The sequence below is a fragment of the Chiloscyllium plagiosum genome, chromosome 31, assembly GCF_004010195.1.
Source record: "Chiloscyllium plagiosum isolate BGI_BamShark_2017 chromosome 31, ASM401019v2, whole genome shotgun sequence".
NCBI lineage: Eukaryota > Metazoa > Chordata > Chondrichthyes > Orectolobiformes > Hemiscylliidae > Chiloscyllium > Chiloscyllium plagiosum.
The window spans coordinates 25,402,239-25,421,954 of record NC_057740.1 but is presented as its reverse complement, the minus strand read 5'-3'; the positions used below and the strand labels follow the sequence as shown (position 1 = coordinate 25,421,954).

Genomic DNA, 19,716 nt, shown 5'->3' with positions numbered 1-19,716 from the left:
CCACCCCTGGAGGTGCCCAACTCACTCTAAAGGCATGAGTATTGGTCCCAAATTCTTTGTAATTCCTGCAAATTACTCTCCCATTCCTTTTTTATTTAAATGAGACGCAGTCCCACTTTGTGGACTTCTTGAAAGGGTTCTCCTGGTTCTCCCTGCTTTTAAAAAGTCTCTAAGAACAATCTGTTGACCCTTCTTCTGGCCGTGGCCTACATTAAGACTGTTGTATAATTGCTGTTGTTATCTCAGCAATAACACTAAACTACATTGTGCAATCAGCGATTAGTTAACTTGGCATATGCTTTGACCCCGGAGCTTTTCTAATCTGTATAGCTCAGTATCACAACGCATTCACCTCCATTGTAAATACCAAGTAATGAAATAAATTTTAAAGCATTTCCTGTCAGCCACATCATACTTTCACTAAAAATGGTTGTTTCCGGGCATCTTTGCAAGTTATAAGTTGCAGAAACCACACTTACAACTATTGCTGAAAGTGTGGGAAGGATTTAATGATTTCCATTTTGCCTGTTATTAGTTGACTTTTGGTTTAAAAACCAGTTGGAAAACAAAGTAGCAAATCTCCCAAATAGGTGACCCGTGTGTCTGAACTGTGTTGAGAAATGAGCAGCAGGACTCTACCATCTTGCCCCTTCAGTCTATTCTGCCATTCAACAAGATTTTGACTGATCTGATCTGGCCTAAACTCTACATTCCAGCGTACTTTCAGTAACCTTTGAGCTCCTTGTTCATTGAGAATCTATTTGCCTCTACCTTTAAAAGCATTTAACAATCTTGCCTCCCATTTGTCCTCTGTAGAGGAGAGGTCCAAAGAAATTCCTCCTCCTCTGCCTGTCTTAAATGGGTGACCCCTTCATTTTTAAAGTGTCCTCTAGTTCTCTCCTTTCCCTTCTGAAAATAACTAACTTTTTTTTAAGCATCCACCCTGTCAAGTCCCCTCAATCTTGCATTTCACTAAGATCACTGTGGACTCTTCTGACCTTCAGTTGATGTAGGCCCGTTATTAGTAGAGGTATTATCAATGGACATAACTGAAGCCCCAGGCTAATGTTGTAGGGCGGTGAGTTCAAATCCCACCATGACAGATACTGAAATTTCATTTGGGACAGCTAGTCTAATGGAAACCACACGTGTTTTTTTTTAAAACAAAACTGGTTCACTAATGTCCTCTGAGGGAGGACATCTGCCAACCTTAACTAGTTTGGCCTGTCCGTGACACTAGATCCACAGAAATGAGGTTGACTCATAGCAGCCTTCTGAAATAGCCTAACAACTTACATAGTACCAGGGTAATTTCGTAATGGGCAATAAATGGTAGCCTGAGCACCTGATGGCCAGAGCCTGTGAACACCCTAATTTAAAATTCTACCCCCATTCCAGATATCAGCCAAGTGAACCTTATCTAAACAGCTACTGTATTCATAGTGTGCCTGTCTTTTGTTTTTGCATACTCCTTATGTCCCCTTCACAATTCGCTTTCCATCCTATCTTAGTTTCATCTGAAAATGTAGCACCATGCATTTGGATCCCTGCATCAAATCACTATAGTTGAGGCCCAATACTAATCCCTGTGACCCACTGTCCATCATGTACTGCCAGCTTAAATTGATCCATTTCGTGACCCTCCCTCTCTGATTAGCCCACCAACTCTATATCCATGCGAATGTGTACCTCTTTTCCATTTCCTCACTCGAATCCCAGTTTTGCATAGGAATCTTTTGATCTGACTGTGCTAAATACTTGCTGAAAACTAAAGTCACTGGGAATTGTTATATTAATTACAGCAAGAAGTTCTTGTATATTGAACTCAGAAATATCCTCTGTCCCTTCACTTCAAATGTCCGGATTCTGGTCAGTTGTTCTTGTAGTTTCCTCTTGCCCTGATTGTTGAACAACCAAACGCTTCTTTGGAAGGAAAAAGAAACTGGGATTTCTTTGTATGGTTTTTTGTCTAAACTACCTCAACCTTACTAGAACACTATTGATTTATATTTCTATAGTGCTTTTTAATATAATGTCTGAAGTGCTTTCTCTTGCTTTATAATGCAATGGAACTGAACCACCCATTGAAGGCTTAGTTGAAAAGCTAGATTTTGAGGCGCAGTTAAAAGGGATACGTGAGGTGATGTTTGAGCTGAGGGTCTAGGCAGCTGAAGGCATGAACCTTCAATGGTGAAGAAAATATCCTCTTTATCTGCATTTTCAGAATTGGGAGAGTTTCCATAATTGAGGGTTGTGGAGCTGGTAATAATTAAATAGAAGACTATATGGGAGAAAATTGAGGGAGTTGAAAAACCAGCAGTGATGTGAATTTTGGATCTGGGCTGCTTGGGAGCCAGTTTACATTGATAAGCAGAGAGGACAGATAACTGGGAACTCTGGGTTGGGACATCGCCAGCAGAGTTTTGGATGACGTTTTATTCTCTATAATCTTGATTTGAGATGCTGGCCAGGAGTGTGCTGGATGGTCTAATGTGGAAATAGTCAAAGCATTGCAGGTTTTGACAGTAGATGAGCTGAAGTAGGGAATGTTATGGTGCAAATAGGGAACTTTGTTAGGCTTACAACTGAGTACTTGCATCACTTACTATTTCTGGGATAAATCTGGATTTAACAGCAAGTGGACAGAGTGCAAGAGCTGCCAACTTACAAGTGGTGTAAGATGGAACAACTCAGCAGGTGTGGTACTGTTTGTGATGCGAGTTAACATTTCTGGTCCAGCGGCGACTCTTCAGAACGGCTTGACCCAAAATGTTAACTCTCTCTCCACTGATGCTGAAAATGGAAAAGTGCAGCAGGTCAGGCAGCATCCAAGGAGCAGGAGAATCGACGTTTTGGGCATAAGCCCTTTTTCAGGCTCATGCCCGAAATGTCGATTCTCCTGCTCCTTGGATGCTGCCTGACCTGCGCTTTTCCAGCAACACATTTTCAGCTCTGATCTCCAACATCTGCAGTCCTCACTTTCTCCTCTCCACAGATGCTGCCAGACCTGAATTTTTCCAGTAAATTCTGGTTTCCAGCATCTGCAGTATTTTTTTAATGTAATGTGTTTAATTCGTGGCAGAATTACAAACTTGGGCTACAGAGCTTTGCACTAAGTATTGATAGTTTCTTGTTGAGTAATTATACTTGTGCAAGATAGATAATGTGCTTCATGTAAGGGGTTTCCTGTTTAAAATGGCTGCATCTGCCAAATGTTTCTATTGGGTCCATCGCATATTTTGGTGCGGCTCAGACTCTCCTAGCTCAGTGAGTTAAAATATTTTGGAATTTTATCCATGTTTACTCTTTCTCTACTTTTACAGTAGCTATATTCCAAAAACTGGCTGAAAAGAACATTGGGACATCTTGAGACTTTGTGTAGCATGTATTTTTTAAAAAAACACAATTATGCAGACATTTTTTCTTTCATCCCCTTCCCTATACATGTTTGTGTGAGCACACTTGCTTACAAACTAAACTATGCACCTAACCATAACCCTAGTGCATCATGAAACAGACACTTGCTGCGTGTCTCCAGCACATGAAATGGAGACAAATCTACAACTCTTGGGATGTTTCACCAACACGTTGATTTTTAAAATATTTGTGTACCTAAATATTAATCAGTTCTTCTAAGTAGCTCTTAATGCTTACAACTTGTGTACTGAGACAACCAGAATACAACCTCCAAATTGATTAACACTATAAAAATAGTGGCTTAGGCTAACTAGTGGGGAGGGGAATGGACAAATGGATTTTGGGTACAGGTTTATTCTGTAAGATTGTCGGTGTACAGACCAAAATGCATTAGCTGTGTTTATTTCTTAAATTGTGTTCCCATGACTTGGTCCTGATGTTTGTCTCAATTGCTAGTCTCTTAACCAGCAGGAAGTAAGTGTTCACCAGCTTCTCTGTGAAGCTGAGCTATGTAAAAGAAGGTTGTTGAGCAAGTGTTTGGAATGAGTCTCTTGGATTGGACTTCTTTTGAAAGTCGTCATTGACCATCACTCACTAATGAGCATGTCCATCCAGAAAATTCTTGTCTCTGATCATGGGTTCTCTGGATCCTTGTGACTCGAGCCCAATTGAAAATTCATGGTAACTTGTAATTATCGGATCACAAGGCAGTAAAATCGTGAGACACCATTAGTGTTGTATTGTCACTATATGATATGAAAAGCATTAAAGGAAAATGTTACTGGTGAGCACCACTTAATCTTTAAACTCTTCATCTTCTCCATAGGAACATTTAAAAATATAATTAGCCCCGAGTCTTTCAAGTAATTTTTCTCCAATCCAGATGCACCCCCCCTTGGAGCTGAAGCCAGCTCTTAGTTCCTTCTGATCTATATGCACACTTTGCCCATACTAGAAATGAACCAGCCATTTGCAGAGGCATCAGAGTTCAAGCTGTTCAGTTCTGTCCTCCAACTGGAGCCAAGCAGAAATGTCTACCCAAGTGTTAGATTTTCGTTCAGTTCTCTACCCATCTCTGCAGAGAGCTGAACATAGGAACATTGAGAACATACACTGTTTTTAGTCAAATTAAGCTTAACATTCACGTTTTCAGCTAAACTGCAGTGTTTTGAAGATGTTGTGTTGTAAAGGAGTATTTAACCACTGTCTTATTTTCACAGGAAGCACCAGCGTCCTCCTATCCTTCCCTTTTATTTTTAACCCTCCCGTGGGCAGCAGTGAAAACGTACCACAGTGGGTTGAGCTCATTTACTTCGTTCCGTTTATTGTTGTATTCCAGTTTGGGTGGGCTGCGACACAGATCTCCCACCTCTCCTTGATACCAGAGCTTACCTTGAATGACCATGAGAGGGTTGAGCTCACTGCTTTTAGGTAAAACAAACCATTTCTTGCTGTCTGTTTTTACAGTTGTCTGTGTCTTCAGTGACTTTTTGCTGCTAGCTCAAATTACCAGTCATCAATATTATTTAAAATCGGGTTAATTGTTCTGACTGATCAGGCAGTAGGTGGGGAAATGCAGCAAAATGACGTATTTGGACTGCACTTTTCTGTTTTTTGTAATTGAGGAATTACCACGAATCCAAGCATTGAGGTCCAGATGCCATTGGGAAATATTCCATAGCTATCTTGGAAACAAAGGGAAAGAGTCTGCTGCAATAGATATCAATCCAATCAAATAACTCTTCCATTATGGCTGTGCGATAGTGCTTGAGAATGATATGAGTTGTAAGGGGTGTATTCTAAATAAGATTGTGAACGGTTAATGAGTGTACTTGAGGTATGATTAATTCTAAATTATTGATTTAGAAACATGAAAATAGCTATCCAAATGAGAGTTGGTTTCGAGATCCTCTATCATTGGTACCATCTGTGAAGTTGGAGTGGACAATAGAGGAAAAAGACCATACAGTCTATCTGGTCCATGCTGGTGTTTATACATTGCACAAGCTGCCTCCTGCTCATTCAACCCAATTTGTATTTTGATGTTTGTTGATCTTCCTATCTTTACTCCCCTTTTTTTTTTTAAACAAAATCCTACTTAAGCTTGCTTGCAAGAAATCCAGAATAATCTTGCATCCTTTATTAAAAGGAGACTTCAGTCAGCTACTAATATTAACTAATTCATCACGGAACACAGTTGGAGCAATATTGCTTCCTCTCTGCTGGAATAACATCCATGAGAAAGTTGCCCAGCAGCATTCAACAGAAGCTAATCCATAGTCCAGGTTGACTTTGATGCAGGGATCAGGAGCATGCTTAATGAATACATTTGCAGGAGCATAACTGTGAATCTTTACTCCTGTAGAAGTCTAACCTGTAGAAACCAATGTTATTTGTATCCACAGGAATGCTTTTACTGTTGTAGCCAATATAGCAGTTTTTGGGATTGCGTGGTTGTTGTTTCACTTTCAAGCTGCTCACTCAGATCCAGATGTTGATAACAGTTTGGGAAAACAAGATATTCCCTTATTCAGGGTAAGCAACAGCTAAACTGTGTCCTTGTTTTTTTTTTGGATGATGTTTTGACCAATGACCATAGGTGCCCACCATTTTATTTCTCCTTCTCCAGCTTGGGTGGGATCTCAACCAGAGGAGCAAGTTTGTTTTAAAACTGGAAGGGGTGGGGGGGTTCAAAATCTTTGCAGTGTTCTACCCCAAGGTACTGTGAAAGAAGTTGTCATTGAGAATATTCAAGAAACCAGTAGATTTTCTATATATTAAACACCTCAAGGGGTATGAGGATGTGTTGTGATCTGGAGTAGTGAAGCAGGCTGAAGGGCCTGTTCCTGTTCCTATGCCTCACTAGAGGCAGTTTGGAGAAGATTCACTAGGATTGACCCAGGTATGGAGAGATTGCCTTCTGGGTAGACTAAACGGGTTGGGATTCTACTCCTAGAGTTTTAGAATGAGAGTTAACCTCATTGAAACATGTATAGGATTCTTCAGTGGCTTTACAGGGTACATGCTGAGAGGATGTTTCTCTTCATGGGAGTGTCCAGGACCAGTGGGCATAATCTCAAAGGAGATCAATTTGGGATTGAGATGAGGGGCAATTTCATCTGAGGCTCCTTGGGGCAGTGTCCTTGTGTGAATTTTAAAGCTGAGATAGAATCTTGATCATTACGGGGAAAAGGGCAGGGACGTGGATGTGAGGAATGTCAGTCCAGACATGAACCTGATGGAGCAGGCTCAAGGGGCCAAATGGTTGCCTCAGATTCTTGTATTGCAGAGTGAAAATCTGAGTTGACCAATCCAGGAGAAATTCACACGCTTCCAGCAACTGTTTTGACTGCATGGAAGAAAGCAGTAATATCAGAACGAACGGGCAAGCTATTGTTGTGACAGGTCTTTTCTAATTCAGCAGCAAACATTTTGAGGAATAAATGGTCTTCATTAGTCAGTGCTAACTACTCAACCACTTGAATTCAAAATTGTCTTTGTGAACATTTTGTTCAGATTCCTTCTGATAGTGTTATAATTTGTTTTGTCTTTGAGTTCTTTACTGGGGGTATATTTCTAAAATTTTGCTCACCAATAAAATCCAAATTAATTTAGTTTTCATTCCACTTTTTCTTTACAAATCATAACAATTTCCTTTTCTCCAATCATTGTTCTAAACTTCTAGATTTTGTCTTTCTCTCCCCACCACCTTCTCTTCCCTTACCCCAGACCCTCTCTTCCACCACTATCTGTCCCCCTTCTCCTGATTTTCAATCCCCCATTGCTTTTCTCATTCTGCTCTCTTGCCCCACCCCAGGGTCAGTTTTACTGTGGCTCCTTGATGCTGCACTCTGCTGTTGACATCATGGTACATATAACGGTCACTTTCCTCTCTCCTCCTATCCCTCAGGCTGACCCGAGATGAAGTGCAGTATGTTAGTGCTAATCTGTTAAGCAAATGTCAGAACAAAGTTTTTTTTTTTTTATTGGAGATTTGCTGATGATCGTGGTATGAGACCAGCATGGCTTTGAAAATGTACCCAACTCCTGTCATAAGATCCTCCTAATGGACCATTGCAGACCTGCTACCATCTGATAACACACGAGACAAAGTTGTGCCTCTGTCTCTGTGTCACCAGTGTACTTAATTTAAACTTCATAGAATTGTTACATCATTGTATTTTCTTCTGTCAATTAGTTTTGTACTGGTGAATTTTGCACAGTCAAGTCAACTGACTAGGAACCACAGACCACCAAGCTCACTGAGCATACAAGCCACAAACAAGGAGCTTTAATCTCAGCTAGGTCTTATGATGCAGTGGTAGTATTCACCAAATCTGGATTAGAATCCCACCAGTCTTGGCAATGTCATAAACCTTGAGTTGAAAATAATTACCAAATTTCTGCTCGATAAAAGTTGAGCCTTTCCTCAGCCTGTCCTCTACTTTCATATCTTGACAGGGAAGTGAATTCTTTTGGTTGTTACTTTTTTCTAAAAGGAACTGTAGCTCCTGATATTGTGATTGAGTGGATTATCTGCCCCCCCCCCACCAAACCTCGAATGAGGAAGTTTGCCTTTTCTTTAAAATCTGTTTTCCTCGTGATTTTAATTTGTCATTTTTGGAAGCTTACACTCTCTCTCCATTTCTCAAAATCCTGTTGTATTCCAAAATTGCTGCCCACCTCTCTCCTCCCACACTATATTGTAATAATGAATGTGGAGGATCTCTAGTGGAAATGTTGAGGAATCCCATGCTGTGAAGGGAGCTTCACTACTTCTCGGTTTTAAATGAAGATAATGGAATTTTGGACCAAACTGATCAAGGAGATTGGTATCCATTGTATTGAATTTTTAAATACTGTTTGGGTACATTTATCATGACCACGTTTTACTTTCATCCTTCGCTTTTTTTTAATGGATTTTGTTCTTTGAGGGCAGGAAGGTAATGTTGGTAGAGGGATTCTTTACTGATGGCTATTTAAATCTTTTTTTTCCAGACACTAGCTCTGATTGTTATTGGCATTGGATTTGTATCTTCAGTGGTGTTCCATATCGGAACACGCGAGAAGGTGAAAAGTGAAGAGGAATGTGTTGTTGCTGAGCAGACTCCACTCATCGATTCCAATAAAAGCCAGCCATTGCTGCAGTGGAAACATTGGCTGAAGGAAGCATCTTTCTATCATGTAAGTGGTGTGGTACAGCAGGCATGCTCTCACTTGAAATAAGGGAAGATTTGGAAGGTTGGTCAATAGGCATGAAATGATGCTGAATGCATGCTCCTTCAATTTAACGAGTGTTGAAAGTGCTGATTGTAATTGCTGGAATTTTAAAAAAAGCATTTTACTTGGTGTCAGAGGATGGTCAAGGCATTCGCCAGCTGCTTAAATACTTTAGGCACAGGATCTACAGCATGAATTGTTCAGCATTGCCCTTGCATCTTGTCACATGGACTAGTGGTGGAAGGACTCGTTAGTTCTTGAAGTAGGACCTGACATTGGTATGAAACAGTAACTGAAGCAATGGAACTCTTATTACCTAGCTGCTATTAAACAATAAACTGCATCCTGTTTAGGATAAGTACCTCTTCTCATTGGTCTGAGTTTTTCCTCAAGCCCACTAGATCAACTAGGCCTTTTAGATCCCCACTAGTAAGGAGGATGCTATTAAACAATCAGAGACCTTAAATCACGTGGAGCTGTGGTGACCTTCATCTTAGAATGTGCAAGAGCCTTTTCCCATTCTGTCCCAATCTCTCTCTCTCCATTTTCTCTCACTTATGCATCATGTAACCTCTTAGCCATTTTCTCCATTCATCCCACTTATTGCAGTTTTATTTAAAGATAATTGGACAAATATTGAAGCACCAGATGCAACAAGGAAAAGGTTGTTCTGTGATCTCCTTTAGTGCTGCAAATATCAGTAGTTCTGTCTTTTGTAAATTGTGCACAATGGTTATTGAGTCCTGATTTGGTGGCTCCACAGGAACTTTGCATTTGACCACAATTAAGAAAACTGTCAGATGATCTGAACATTTGGAAGTTGGAAATTTTGACACCATCAAAACCATAAATTGATTTGAGAGGGGATTTCAGAATTGGATATCAAAAACTCATCTAGAAAAATGATTTTTATAATAGCCAATTAAGTTGGGCAAAAGAATTCCCATCCATTATTAAAATGTAGTGAACTTTGCTTTATAAATCTTGATCAGCAGCTGTGGAATCCGTTTTAGAAACTGATTGTATTGAGGATGTCAAGTTCTCCATGTTCAACTCTCATCAATCTGGGAGGGATATATTTCCTCCAATTTGTGGAGTTTCTGATCAAAGTGTCTCCTTTTGACAGCTTCTCCTACTGGAAAGCAGAGGTCAGTAAGATTGAGTGGCGAGCTGCATTGGCTTACTGCATTCTGCAGAAGATCCTGCTGTTCCTCCTAAAAAATGAGAAAATGAAATGGATTTGGCTTTGATTTTTCTGTTGCTGTCTCCCTAATTGCACCCCTGAAAATATTAGTCCAAATGCACCATCAGGCAGCTTAACATTTTTTGTACAGAACAACACCACTCACCTTAAAATGTATTTGTAGGACAGTCCAAGATAACGCCCACGATGAAGTTAGTGAGGGTCACACTATTGAATGTTAAGGGTCGATAGTTGCGACAGTGCTTTGTTGGAGATTGTCACTGCCAACTTGTGCAGTCCACGTGTTACTTGCAACTTATCAGCCCAAGTACTGATACTGTCCGCATTTTGTTGTGTTGGATTCTGATCTCTTTCACTATTTGAGTTGTGAATGGTGCTGTTCACTGACAATTACACAAGATCCATCCCTACTTCTGACCATCTGATGGAAGGAAGGTCATTGTAGTTGCAGATCGTTTGGTCCTGCGGAGCGCAGTCTAACCAATTGAGTGACGTTAGTCCAACCTGGAGTGTCTTATATAGACCTCGTCTGAGGCAGTATAGATATTTCTCCCTTCAAGTGTTATAAAGTCGAAAGAGTATATGTTCACTTTAAGAAAGTGTTTTCTGAATATTTGAAGTCCAGCCACAGAACGGAACAACTAAGAACTGGGCTGTTCCAAAATAGATACACATAGTAAACTGCTGTTCAATTGGTACCTGAGTTTTGGTTGCTGTTTTTTTTTTAATGACAATTCAGATTTAACCAATTAGTTTAAATTATGCCCAGGATACGAAAACCCAATTGAGTTTAAATTTATTGTGTTGACAAAATTAGACCAGTGACCGGGTACGAAGTTTGGGGTATAAAACCAGGGCATTTTGAAAATCGGTCAGAGCAGCTGCCGGAGAACTAATTGCCCATCAGACATCTTGCTCTTGAAGAAATAAGGCACTCTCCCTATCAAAATGTACCTTTCCTGTAAAAGCAGTAAAAAGTAAAAGATGACCCCGGGAGATCAGCTGACCGGAGATTGGAGACAGAGGACAGAGACTGTGTGGACTTGAGACTAAGTTACTGTAATGTTTAATAATTGTGTTTTTGAAGCAGCATTTTCATAGAGTTGGCTTTTAATAGTAATTAAGAAAAAGGGGGCTTGCATTTGTTAACGTTTTGTTTCGTGTTCTGTTAGGAAAATTTGTTTTTTTTTAAAATAGTGTAAGTTGGGAGTTCTCTTTCACTTGTAACAGTTGGTGAGGTGACCTCTTCTGGATGTTTTGCTTTTAATAAACAAAGGGGTTCGGCCTCTGCAACATTGGCATTAAAATAGAAGGCTGGCATAGATGTTAATTTGGTGAGTAAAAACGGGCCATTACATGCACTCATCAAAGGCTCAATCATTTTAAATGTTTGCTCATCATTTAGTAACTATTGACTTCATTGTAATATGAGTGGAATCATCCCTCATCGAAATCGCTGAGGACCCTACTCTGATTGTCTTAACAGGTTGTGTGCTTTGTTAAACAAGGAGGAGCTGGCTCTGACACTGCAGATTATACCAGAATTCGTCCAGCCTTATTTAAGTGAACATGTGATAGATGTTCAATCCTGTGCAGTTTTCGTTTTTTAGACCCCCTCAAGCTATGAAAGAATTTGTTGCTCTTGGCTGTGCTGTTTGTTTCCCCTTTTCATCTCCTCCCCTTTCCCACTCTATTTCAATAGTTTTCTTTTTTTCCCTCTAATTCTTCAAATGCATCAGAATTATAGTCCTTTTGAAAAAAAATAATGGAAAAATCTCCGAGCTGGCAGTATCTGTGAAGAGAGAAACAGGTTAATGTTGAGTCCAATGACTACTCTTTGGAATCCAAAAGGGAATGTAAAATGATTTTTAACACTTTTTTTTGACGAAGGTGAAGGAACCGAACGAAGGATGCGTAGAGTAAAATAAACCTAATAATGTTAGAAAGATGATAAAGATTAATGGTGGTGTGAATATTAGAAAAGCAAACATCTGTTAGCTTTGCTCACAGCAAACCTATGCAAACAAGACACCAGAGGGCTGGGGGAAGAGAGGGTATAATCAAAATAGAGGACAATATTCATGCTTTGAAGTTGAACTCGGGAACAGCACCTCCTCTAACGTCCATTGGGCTTTGGCCAGAGGGCTGCAGCAGACCAAGAACAAATGTTAGTATGAGAGCAATAATTATTTTGTACATCTTTGCAACTGGCCCTAGTGTGTTACTTTTTAAGCAATTGCCTGAAGTTGCTTACAGGTGATCTAAACTTTGTTTGACAAAACTCTCTCTTTGTTTGAAAGGTGGCATTTTTGTATATGTGCACTCGACTGATCATCAACCTCTCTCAGACCTACATTGCCATGTATGTAACCTACACTCTGAAGCTTCCAAAGGTATGTTCTGGTGAGCAAGTGTGTGCTACTGGAAAGATTTCCTGAACAGGTGTTTTTTTTCCCCCAGGGATCTGTGATGTGTGAAGTAATAATTGTTTGGCTCCTCCAAAGTGGCAGGAATATAAAGTTGATGACTGACCTGGATACCTCTGGACGACCGGCTGTTTCCAGTGCAGCAACACCTGTCCAGAGGTTTTTTCACCTCAAACTACTTGGCTAGTGATTTACTCTTTTTATTTGTGGGATTTCTTTTTTTAAGTGTTAATTCTAGTCTCTAAATATAGTTTTATTTGCTTTGCTTGCAAACAACCACTGGTAGTTTGGAGTGAAAAAAAATTGGTATTTGGTGCCACCTATGGTCAGAGAAAGTGCTGCGCCTCTTTAAATGTTGCCATTCCTTTCCATTGGGAGTTTCCATGTGATGGCTGTCTGTCAAGGTGCCACCGTGTGGCCCTACTTTAAGTGAGCTGGAGAAGGGAAAAGACAACTGCATATGACATTTTGTGGCTTCAGAATCATGTTGAACATCTTGGTGGAGAGAAAAACCAAGTTTTGGTTATTGTCAATTCATTGGGGTCTTCCTTCAGTGATAGAGAGATGGCCTTGGAAAAAAATCAGATATGGATTTTGACACCTGCGTTGTTTCCAATAGACATATTTTTCTTTAGAAGTGGTGGCTGTATTGAATGCAGAGTTTTATTTGAGCTTATCTTTTGCAGAACTATATTGCCATGATCCCTCTAGTGATATACATCAGTGGATTTCTATCCTCATTCCTCATGAAACCTGTGAATAAATGGTTTGGCAGAAATGTAAGTGCTATTAGCTTCTGTGAGCATTCTGCTTAAATGGCTCGAGTTGTTTGAGGTGCAGCAGTGACCTATTTATTTCAAAGGGAAACAGTTTAAAAAGGCTTTTAGAATAAAATAATGCCTTGTTTTCTAAATCTGCATTTTTTTGGATGCCATCCTATTTACAAAAAGGGCATCTGATGGTATCTTTAAAAAAAATTGGAACCTTCTTTGTTTGCAAGCTTTGAAATGACTGAACATAAACATAAAATTGTTAAATACATAATTAAAAGAATCAACATAATTTTTACAAATCATTTTAGCCAATTAGACCTATGCCCAGCACTAGTGTCTCAATACGTCCACGTACTCTGTTGTACCACATCCCAACCTGAACCAACAACCAGCAGAACAAAAGTCCTACAAAATGCCCTGCAAGGTCTGTGACAAACATTACATTGGACAGACTGGCAGGAAACTAGCCACCAGGATACATGAGCATCAACTAGCCACCAAAAGACATGACCAACTATCATTAATATCCACACACACCGATCAAGAGGGACACTGGTTCAACTGGAACAATACATCCATCCTGGGACAGGTTAAACAAAGACACACAGGAATTCCTAGAGGCCTGGCATTCAGACCAGAACTCCACTGTCATAGATATCGATTTTGGATCTCATTTACCAACCTCTCAGAAAAAGAACTGGAAGTGATGCCACTCACCACAACAGACCAAGACACACACGTAGCAAGCGGGGCAGAACATCAGCGCTTCATTGGAGGCTGACTGATGTTAGGTAGCATGGTGATGAAACGCCTGAGAACAAATCTACCAGCTCAGCAAGCAAACATATAACCTGAGCTACAACTCTTCCCCAAAATGACAACCTTTAATAATTATCTTCAAATTCGATGGGACAAAACACTGGAATTAATCCAGATCAGGAGCAGATGCTCTGAAAGTTACTCTATTGGCTGTTTTACTAATAAATTGTAAATGAATCTGATTATTCAAGATTGTGGTGGAAATTGCTCTCCACCTGGAGTAAAATAGTGGGAGAAAAACATGTGCTCAGTGAATTCTCTACTGATCATATTGCTACATATTGTTTCACTTGTGGTGAGATCTTTTGGAAAGCTCTGTAACCTGCAGCAATGATGAGCTACCATGTGGGTTTCTGTAAAGAGCCTGGTCCATATTTCAGGTTTCAAAGTTTGAGCCTCTTATACTGGAGCCCATAGAGAGGAGTCTGTGCTTTTGAGTTTTGTTTGTTCAAACATTGACCTGGTTCAAATTTCATGTTTGCTGCAGATATATCTTTGTCCCCATTTTTAAATTGTTGTTTAACCCATCCTTTCCCCATCACAGGGTTTAAGCTATACAGAAGATCACTGGGGGAAGCAAAGAGCAAGATGGATTAACTTTTCTGGATATTTTTATGGCTTTTCAGCTTTTCCTTTTTTTTTTGTAGTTTTTGTATGGTTTGTTTTGGCTGAAATAAATCTGATTAAATCTTAAAATGAACTGCTCTAAAAGAGAGAAATAGGGACAGGCAATCAGGACTGTTGCATTGGTTGTGCCAGAGGCTTGTGCTCAGAAATAGTACATCAAAACGTTGTACAGGGGCACCCTTTGGTATGCACTAGTCTTTTCCCAGATGACGAGCAGTTTAACGGGAATAACATTACGAACTAGGAGCAAGAGTAGGCAATTCAGCCCTTCAAACCTGCTTTGCCATTTAACACGATGGCTGATTTTTATCCTGGTCTCCTCTCCATTTTTCCACCAGCTCCTGATATTTATCTCATTTTCCATCAGAAATTCCTCATGTTACTGTCATCTGTCCCTTTTTTCTCCCAGCAGCTGGTATAACTTTTTTTGGTTTATTTTTTGCGTAGATGACCTACTTTTTTGGACTTGCACTGATCCTGGTATTCGCTTATTGGGTCTGGTTTTTTCAACTAGAGAAGAGCATCTTTGGAGCAGCAGTCCTTCTCGGTGCTGGCTCTACCACGATTCTAGTGACCTCTCTTGCCATGACGACTGATCTCATCGGAAAAAACACTGTAAGAAGAGATATCAGTGTCAAACTTTATGAACTGTATGGGTGCTGTTTGGGGAAAGTTGTCAATGTGTATGATTCCAAAAAAAAGTCTTCTCTTTCAAAATTTGATTGCCGCGATCAGTGTGGGGATATTGTATCACCCCTGAACGCTGTGAATTTTTCCTCTGGTCCCTGTAGGTATCAGTAGTTTCCTCACTCCCTGTTTGTGGTTTTGTTCTGAAGATAACTTTGAAAATGAAGAAAAAAAGTGCTGGGTAACTGAGATCGGGCAGGATCTGTGGAGAGAGAAACTGTTGATGTTTCAAATCTGGGATATGACTTTTCAATTTTTTTTTTCCTTGAAGTCTGAAGTCACATTGAACTTGAACATTAAAACTGTTTCTCTCTCCACAGCTGTTGTTGAGTCTCTCTTGATTTTTTCATTTCAGGTCTCGAACATCTCTAGTCAGTTGCTTTTAAACTCAGAAAATGAGCTTTAATAGCTAATTCTACTCTATTCCCACTCTAATTGAAGAGTGCAGGCAGTCCCTGGGTTGTGATTGGGTTCTGGAGTCCGTTCGCAAGTTGACAAAGTAAAGCAGCTGTTAGAACCCGGAGTGGAAAGGTCGAGTACAAGAGGGCACAAGTGAGAAAGGGAAAAGTGCAGGGAAACATTTTTGGGGTGGTACATGCCTGGGAAACATTGCCTTTGTGCCCTGTTTCCACAGCTGACAATGTTTTAAGGCAAGTCTTGATAGACACTGAACGGGAGGTGAACCAAAGGATAGAAACCATATATGGTGAATAAGTACCGAGCTTAAAGCATTGGGAATTGACACTGCCTTGGTCAGCCAAAGGCATGTTCCTCTGCTGTATTATATTGTATTATAAAAGGTTCATAGGTCTTTAAAATTACACCCCTGAATGTGATCCCACTTGGAAATCGGGAAGCCCCCGAAATAGATTGGTCGCTGGAATCAGGAGGCCATCCTCCTCTTTGTGCAGAAAGTGAGGACTGCAGATGCTGGAGATCAGAGCTGAAAATGTGTTGCTGGAAAAGCGCAGCAGGTCAGGCAGCATCCAAGGAACAGGAGAATCGACGTTTCGGGCATAAGCCCTTCCTCCTCTTTGTGTCCATTTACATTAACAGCAAGTGTGCAGATTTGGTCTCTGCTCTGCTGTGTAAGATCATCAATAACCAAGTCTTTTCCTTGTCTTATCGCCATGTATTTTCTAGCAGAAAAATTGAATTATGGTCAAGTGAGGGAATCTTTGTATTTTCTCTCTTCTCTGAAAGGAAGATGTTTCTGGGAAAGGGAATTAATCTGCAAATGTACATCTCAAATTTGGGAGAAGAACTCATTTCTTCCAAGAGGTGAGATGGCCACCTTTTTTTTAGTTTAAAAGAAACTCTTCAATTTATATAGTGTGATCAGTGGCTGATAATGCTGATATTGTTAATGTTGATTAGTTGGTCTGTCTGTCTGAAATTTCAATACCAACTGTTAACTACGTTTTAGAAATGTGGACATTTTGAAGTGTGGGAACCAATTTGTGCATAGCAACCACTCAAACTGCAATACAAAAATGACCAGAATCTGTTTTTGTGATGTTGCTTGAGGGATAAATATTGGTCCAGATGATAGATTATCACCCCATTTTTGAAAATACATCCAGATTATTGGATGATTATCTGAACAGGGGAAAAAAATTGAGGTGACTACAGGAAAAAGCCAGCAAGTGAGACTGGGCAAGTTGTTTTTGCAGAGAACTGGTACAGACTAGAAGCTGCCTGCTGTGCAGTAGCCATTCCATGACTCTTGCTTTTTGTAGATTCTGGCACTTCTTATCAAGTGGATTAGAGGGAAACGTGATGGTCTGTTTCCAATTTGAAAGTAAGGAATGAGTTGCTGTTATTTGTATTGCTTGGTTCATAATCACATTCAGATTAGAAGGATAGAGCATGGGAAACCTTGGAACTAGAAAATGCCAATACTTGCAGTATTTTTGCAGCTTTGATTATAATTTCATTTGATTTATTGTCAGGCGCACCTAAATACAGTGAAAACCTTTGTTTGCAAGCAGTACAGGCAGATCATAGGGTGGAAACAAAACCTTAGAATAAGCCATACAGGGGACACCGCACAGGATATGGGCTAGACAAGATCAGCATTATTTGAAATTGAGTCCATGGAGTTAGAATTGAAGTCTAGCTCAAATTTCAATGGAGCATTGTCTAAAAGCCATCCACTTTTTCCAAACTTTAGTCACAGATCTATTATAGTCATTCCCCAGTCTGCTTTCATGAATAATATTTTAAATAACAATCAATCACAAATTTCACTACTTCTCTGATTTAATCTGTTGTTGAGGAAAGTGGGTTCCTTTTTAGCATTTTAAGAAGTTTACCATTAAATGTTGTGATAGCTGTCCAATGTAAATAGCACTTGTATGAACTGTTTTGTGCCTCTTATCTTTGTTCATTTAACTCTTTTTTTTTGGTAACTTGGTATGTCAGTAATCTTGGTTTACACCCTTGCCAATATTATTCCTATTTACTTCAATGGTGAATGAAACCAGCTGTTAAGATGCTCTGATTTATGATCAAGTTGAGTAACTGGTGGTTGCAGGCGAGGTATTTGATAGCTGCCTCTTTCTTGCTATCACTTGATGTCTACACTTGATCAGCCCTATCATGGGATTAGTGATCCAGAATCCATCACTAATTTTTGGGGACATGGATCTGAATCCCATTGTGGAAGATGATTAAATTCAAACTCCAACTTGGCCAATGGCAACCCATGTCCCCACTGTCAATTGGAACAAAATTCCATTCGTTTAATGCTCTCTCTCTTTATAGGGAGGGAAATCTTCTATCTTTATTGGCTCTAGTGTACCTGTGACCCCACTCAGAGCAATTTGTTGGCTCTTAACTGTCCTCTGGGCATTTGGGGATGGGTAATAAATGCAGGCTCTGCCAATGATCCCATGAACAATCCTTAAATAAAGGAAACCAGGGGATTTGTCATATCAACAAATTAGGCTTAGATATCAAAAGTAGACATTTCTACAGAGCCTTTACACGCATGGGACTCTTAGTTTATTCAGCTCATTTTGGAAATTTATTAACATGATTTTTTTTTTTAAAACCTTTTTTCCAGCAAAGTGGGGCCTTTGTCTATGGTTCCATGAGTTTCACAGATAAAATAGCCAATGGCCTTGGAGTGATCATTATCCAGAGTCTTCACCCCTGCAAGTAAGTCATTTTTCGATTTGGACTTAAGGTTTTTTCAAGTCTAGGAATTTAGTTCCTGATGAAGGGCTCATGCCTGAAACATAGATTCTCCTGCTCCTCAGATGCTGCCTGACCAGCTGTGCTTTTCCAGCACCACGCTCTCCAAGAATGAGTTCCATCACCCAAATGTTCTACTGTAATCACATTTTCTTTGGTCTGAAATGCTTGGGCTCGAGGCGTATCTGGGATAACATTGGAATACTTAACCACAAGTGTATAAACTATATAGAAAAATGAGATATAAACTAAAATATTATGCTGCTCAACTTTTCATAATTATTCAAATAAAGCACCAAAAAACCCTGAATTTATCCTGCATCTGCTTTTAAAGCACTGCAAATGCACAGAGAGTAGAGAAGTCCAGGAAAATCCAGCACCAGTTTCTGAGAGAGCACTAGCAAAAGGTCCAAATAGTGGTAGATATATAGCATGGAAACGGGCCCTTTTTTGGATATCTGCGAACCAGATATCCAAAGTAATCTAGTCCCATTCACCAGACTTTGGCCCATATCCCTCTCTGCCCTTCCTATTAATGTACCCATCTAGATGCCTTTAAATGTTGTATTTGTACCAGCCTTCAGCACCACCTCAAGGAACTCATTCCATATACACATGTGCACACACTGGTTACCCCTGATTTCCCCCCCCCCCGTGTCTGTCTCCCCTCTCCCCTTAAACCTATGCTGTCTACTTTTGGACTCCCCTACCCTGGGGCAAAGACCTTGGCTGTTCACTCTGCCTATGCCCTTTACGATTTTACCAACTTCTATAAGATCACCTCTCAACCTCCAAGGAAAATAGCCCCAGTCTATTCAGCCTCTCCCAATAGCTCAAACCCTCCAATGCTGGCAACATCCTTGTAAATCCTTTTTGCACCCTTTCAGGTTTAACGGTCTTTGTTGTAGCAGAGAGACCAGAATTGAATAGATTTGCAAAAGTAACTCCACCAATGTTCTGCGCAGCTGCAACATGTAGGATTATAACTCTTTAGAAAACATTGAAAATGTTTTTAAAATTAAAATTTCCTTTTTCTGGAAGATTGGCAATGTACTACCCACGTGAAAGATTGGAATTACTGTACATCTAAGCCTATCTCCATTCGTTATGTCTCTTTCACCTGAAGCAGCTAAAGACTGATACTCTTTGACAAAAACCGAACCTGCTGGCAAGACCCAGCAGGTGTGGCAGCATCTGTGGGAAGAAAATAGTTTTGAGTCTGGTGACTTGGACTTGAAACACTAACTCTGCATTTTTCTTCTCTCAGATGCTGGCACACTGGGGTTTCATCAGCAATTTTTGTTTCAGAATGTCAGCATCTGCAGTTCTTGTTTTTATTTCACTG

At 40.0% G+C, this 19,716-nt stretch overlaps 1 protein-coding gene across 3 annotated transcripts in view; it reads left to right on the top strand.

Moving 5' to 3' along the window:
• mfsd12a (major facilitator superfamily domain containing 12a) overlaps nucleotides 1-19,716 on the top strand; it is a 46,456-nt gene that overhangs the window by 14,485 nt on the left and 12,255 nt on the right. For all 3 annotated transcript variants that reach the window (XM_043721198.1, XM_043721200.1, XM_043721199.1), the window contains exons 2-8: nucleotides 4,638-4,848; nucleotides 5,823-5,952; nucleotides 8,416-8,601; nucleotides 12,142-12,234; nucleotides 12,954-13,046; nucleotides 14,934-15,101; nucleotides 18,241-18,335. In XM_043721198.1, coding sequence (XP_043577133.1) covers nucleotides 4,638-4,848; nucleotides 5,823-5,952; nucleotides 8,416-8,601; nucleotides 12,142-12,234; nucleotides 12,954-13,046; nucleotides 14,934-15,101; nucleotides 18,241-18,335 — 976 coding nt within the window. The remainder of the gene's footprint in view (nucleotides 1-4,637; nucleotides 4,849-5,822; nucleotides 5,953-8,415; nucleotides 8,602-12,141; nucleotides 12,235-12,953; nucleotides 13,047-14,933; nucleotides 15,102-18,240; nucleotides 18,336-19,716) is intronic.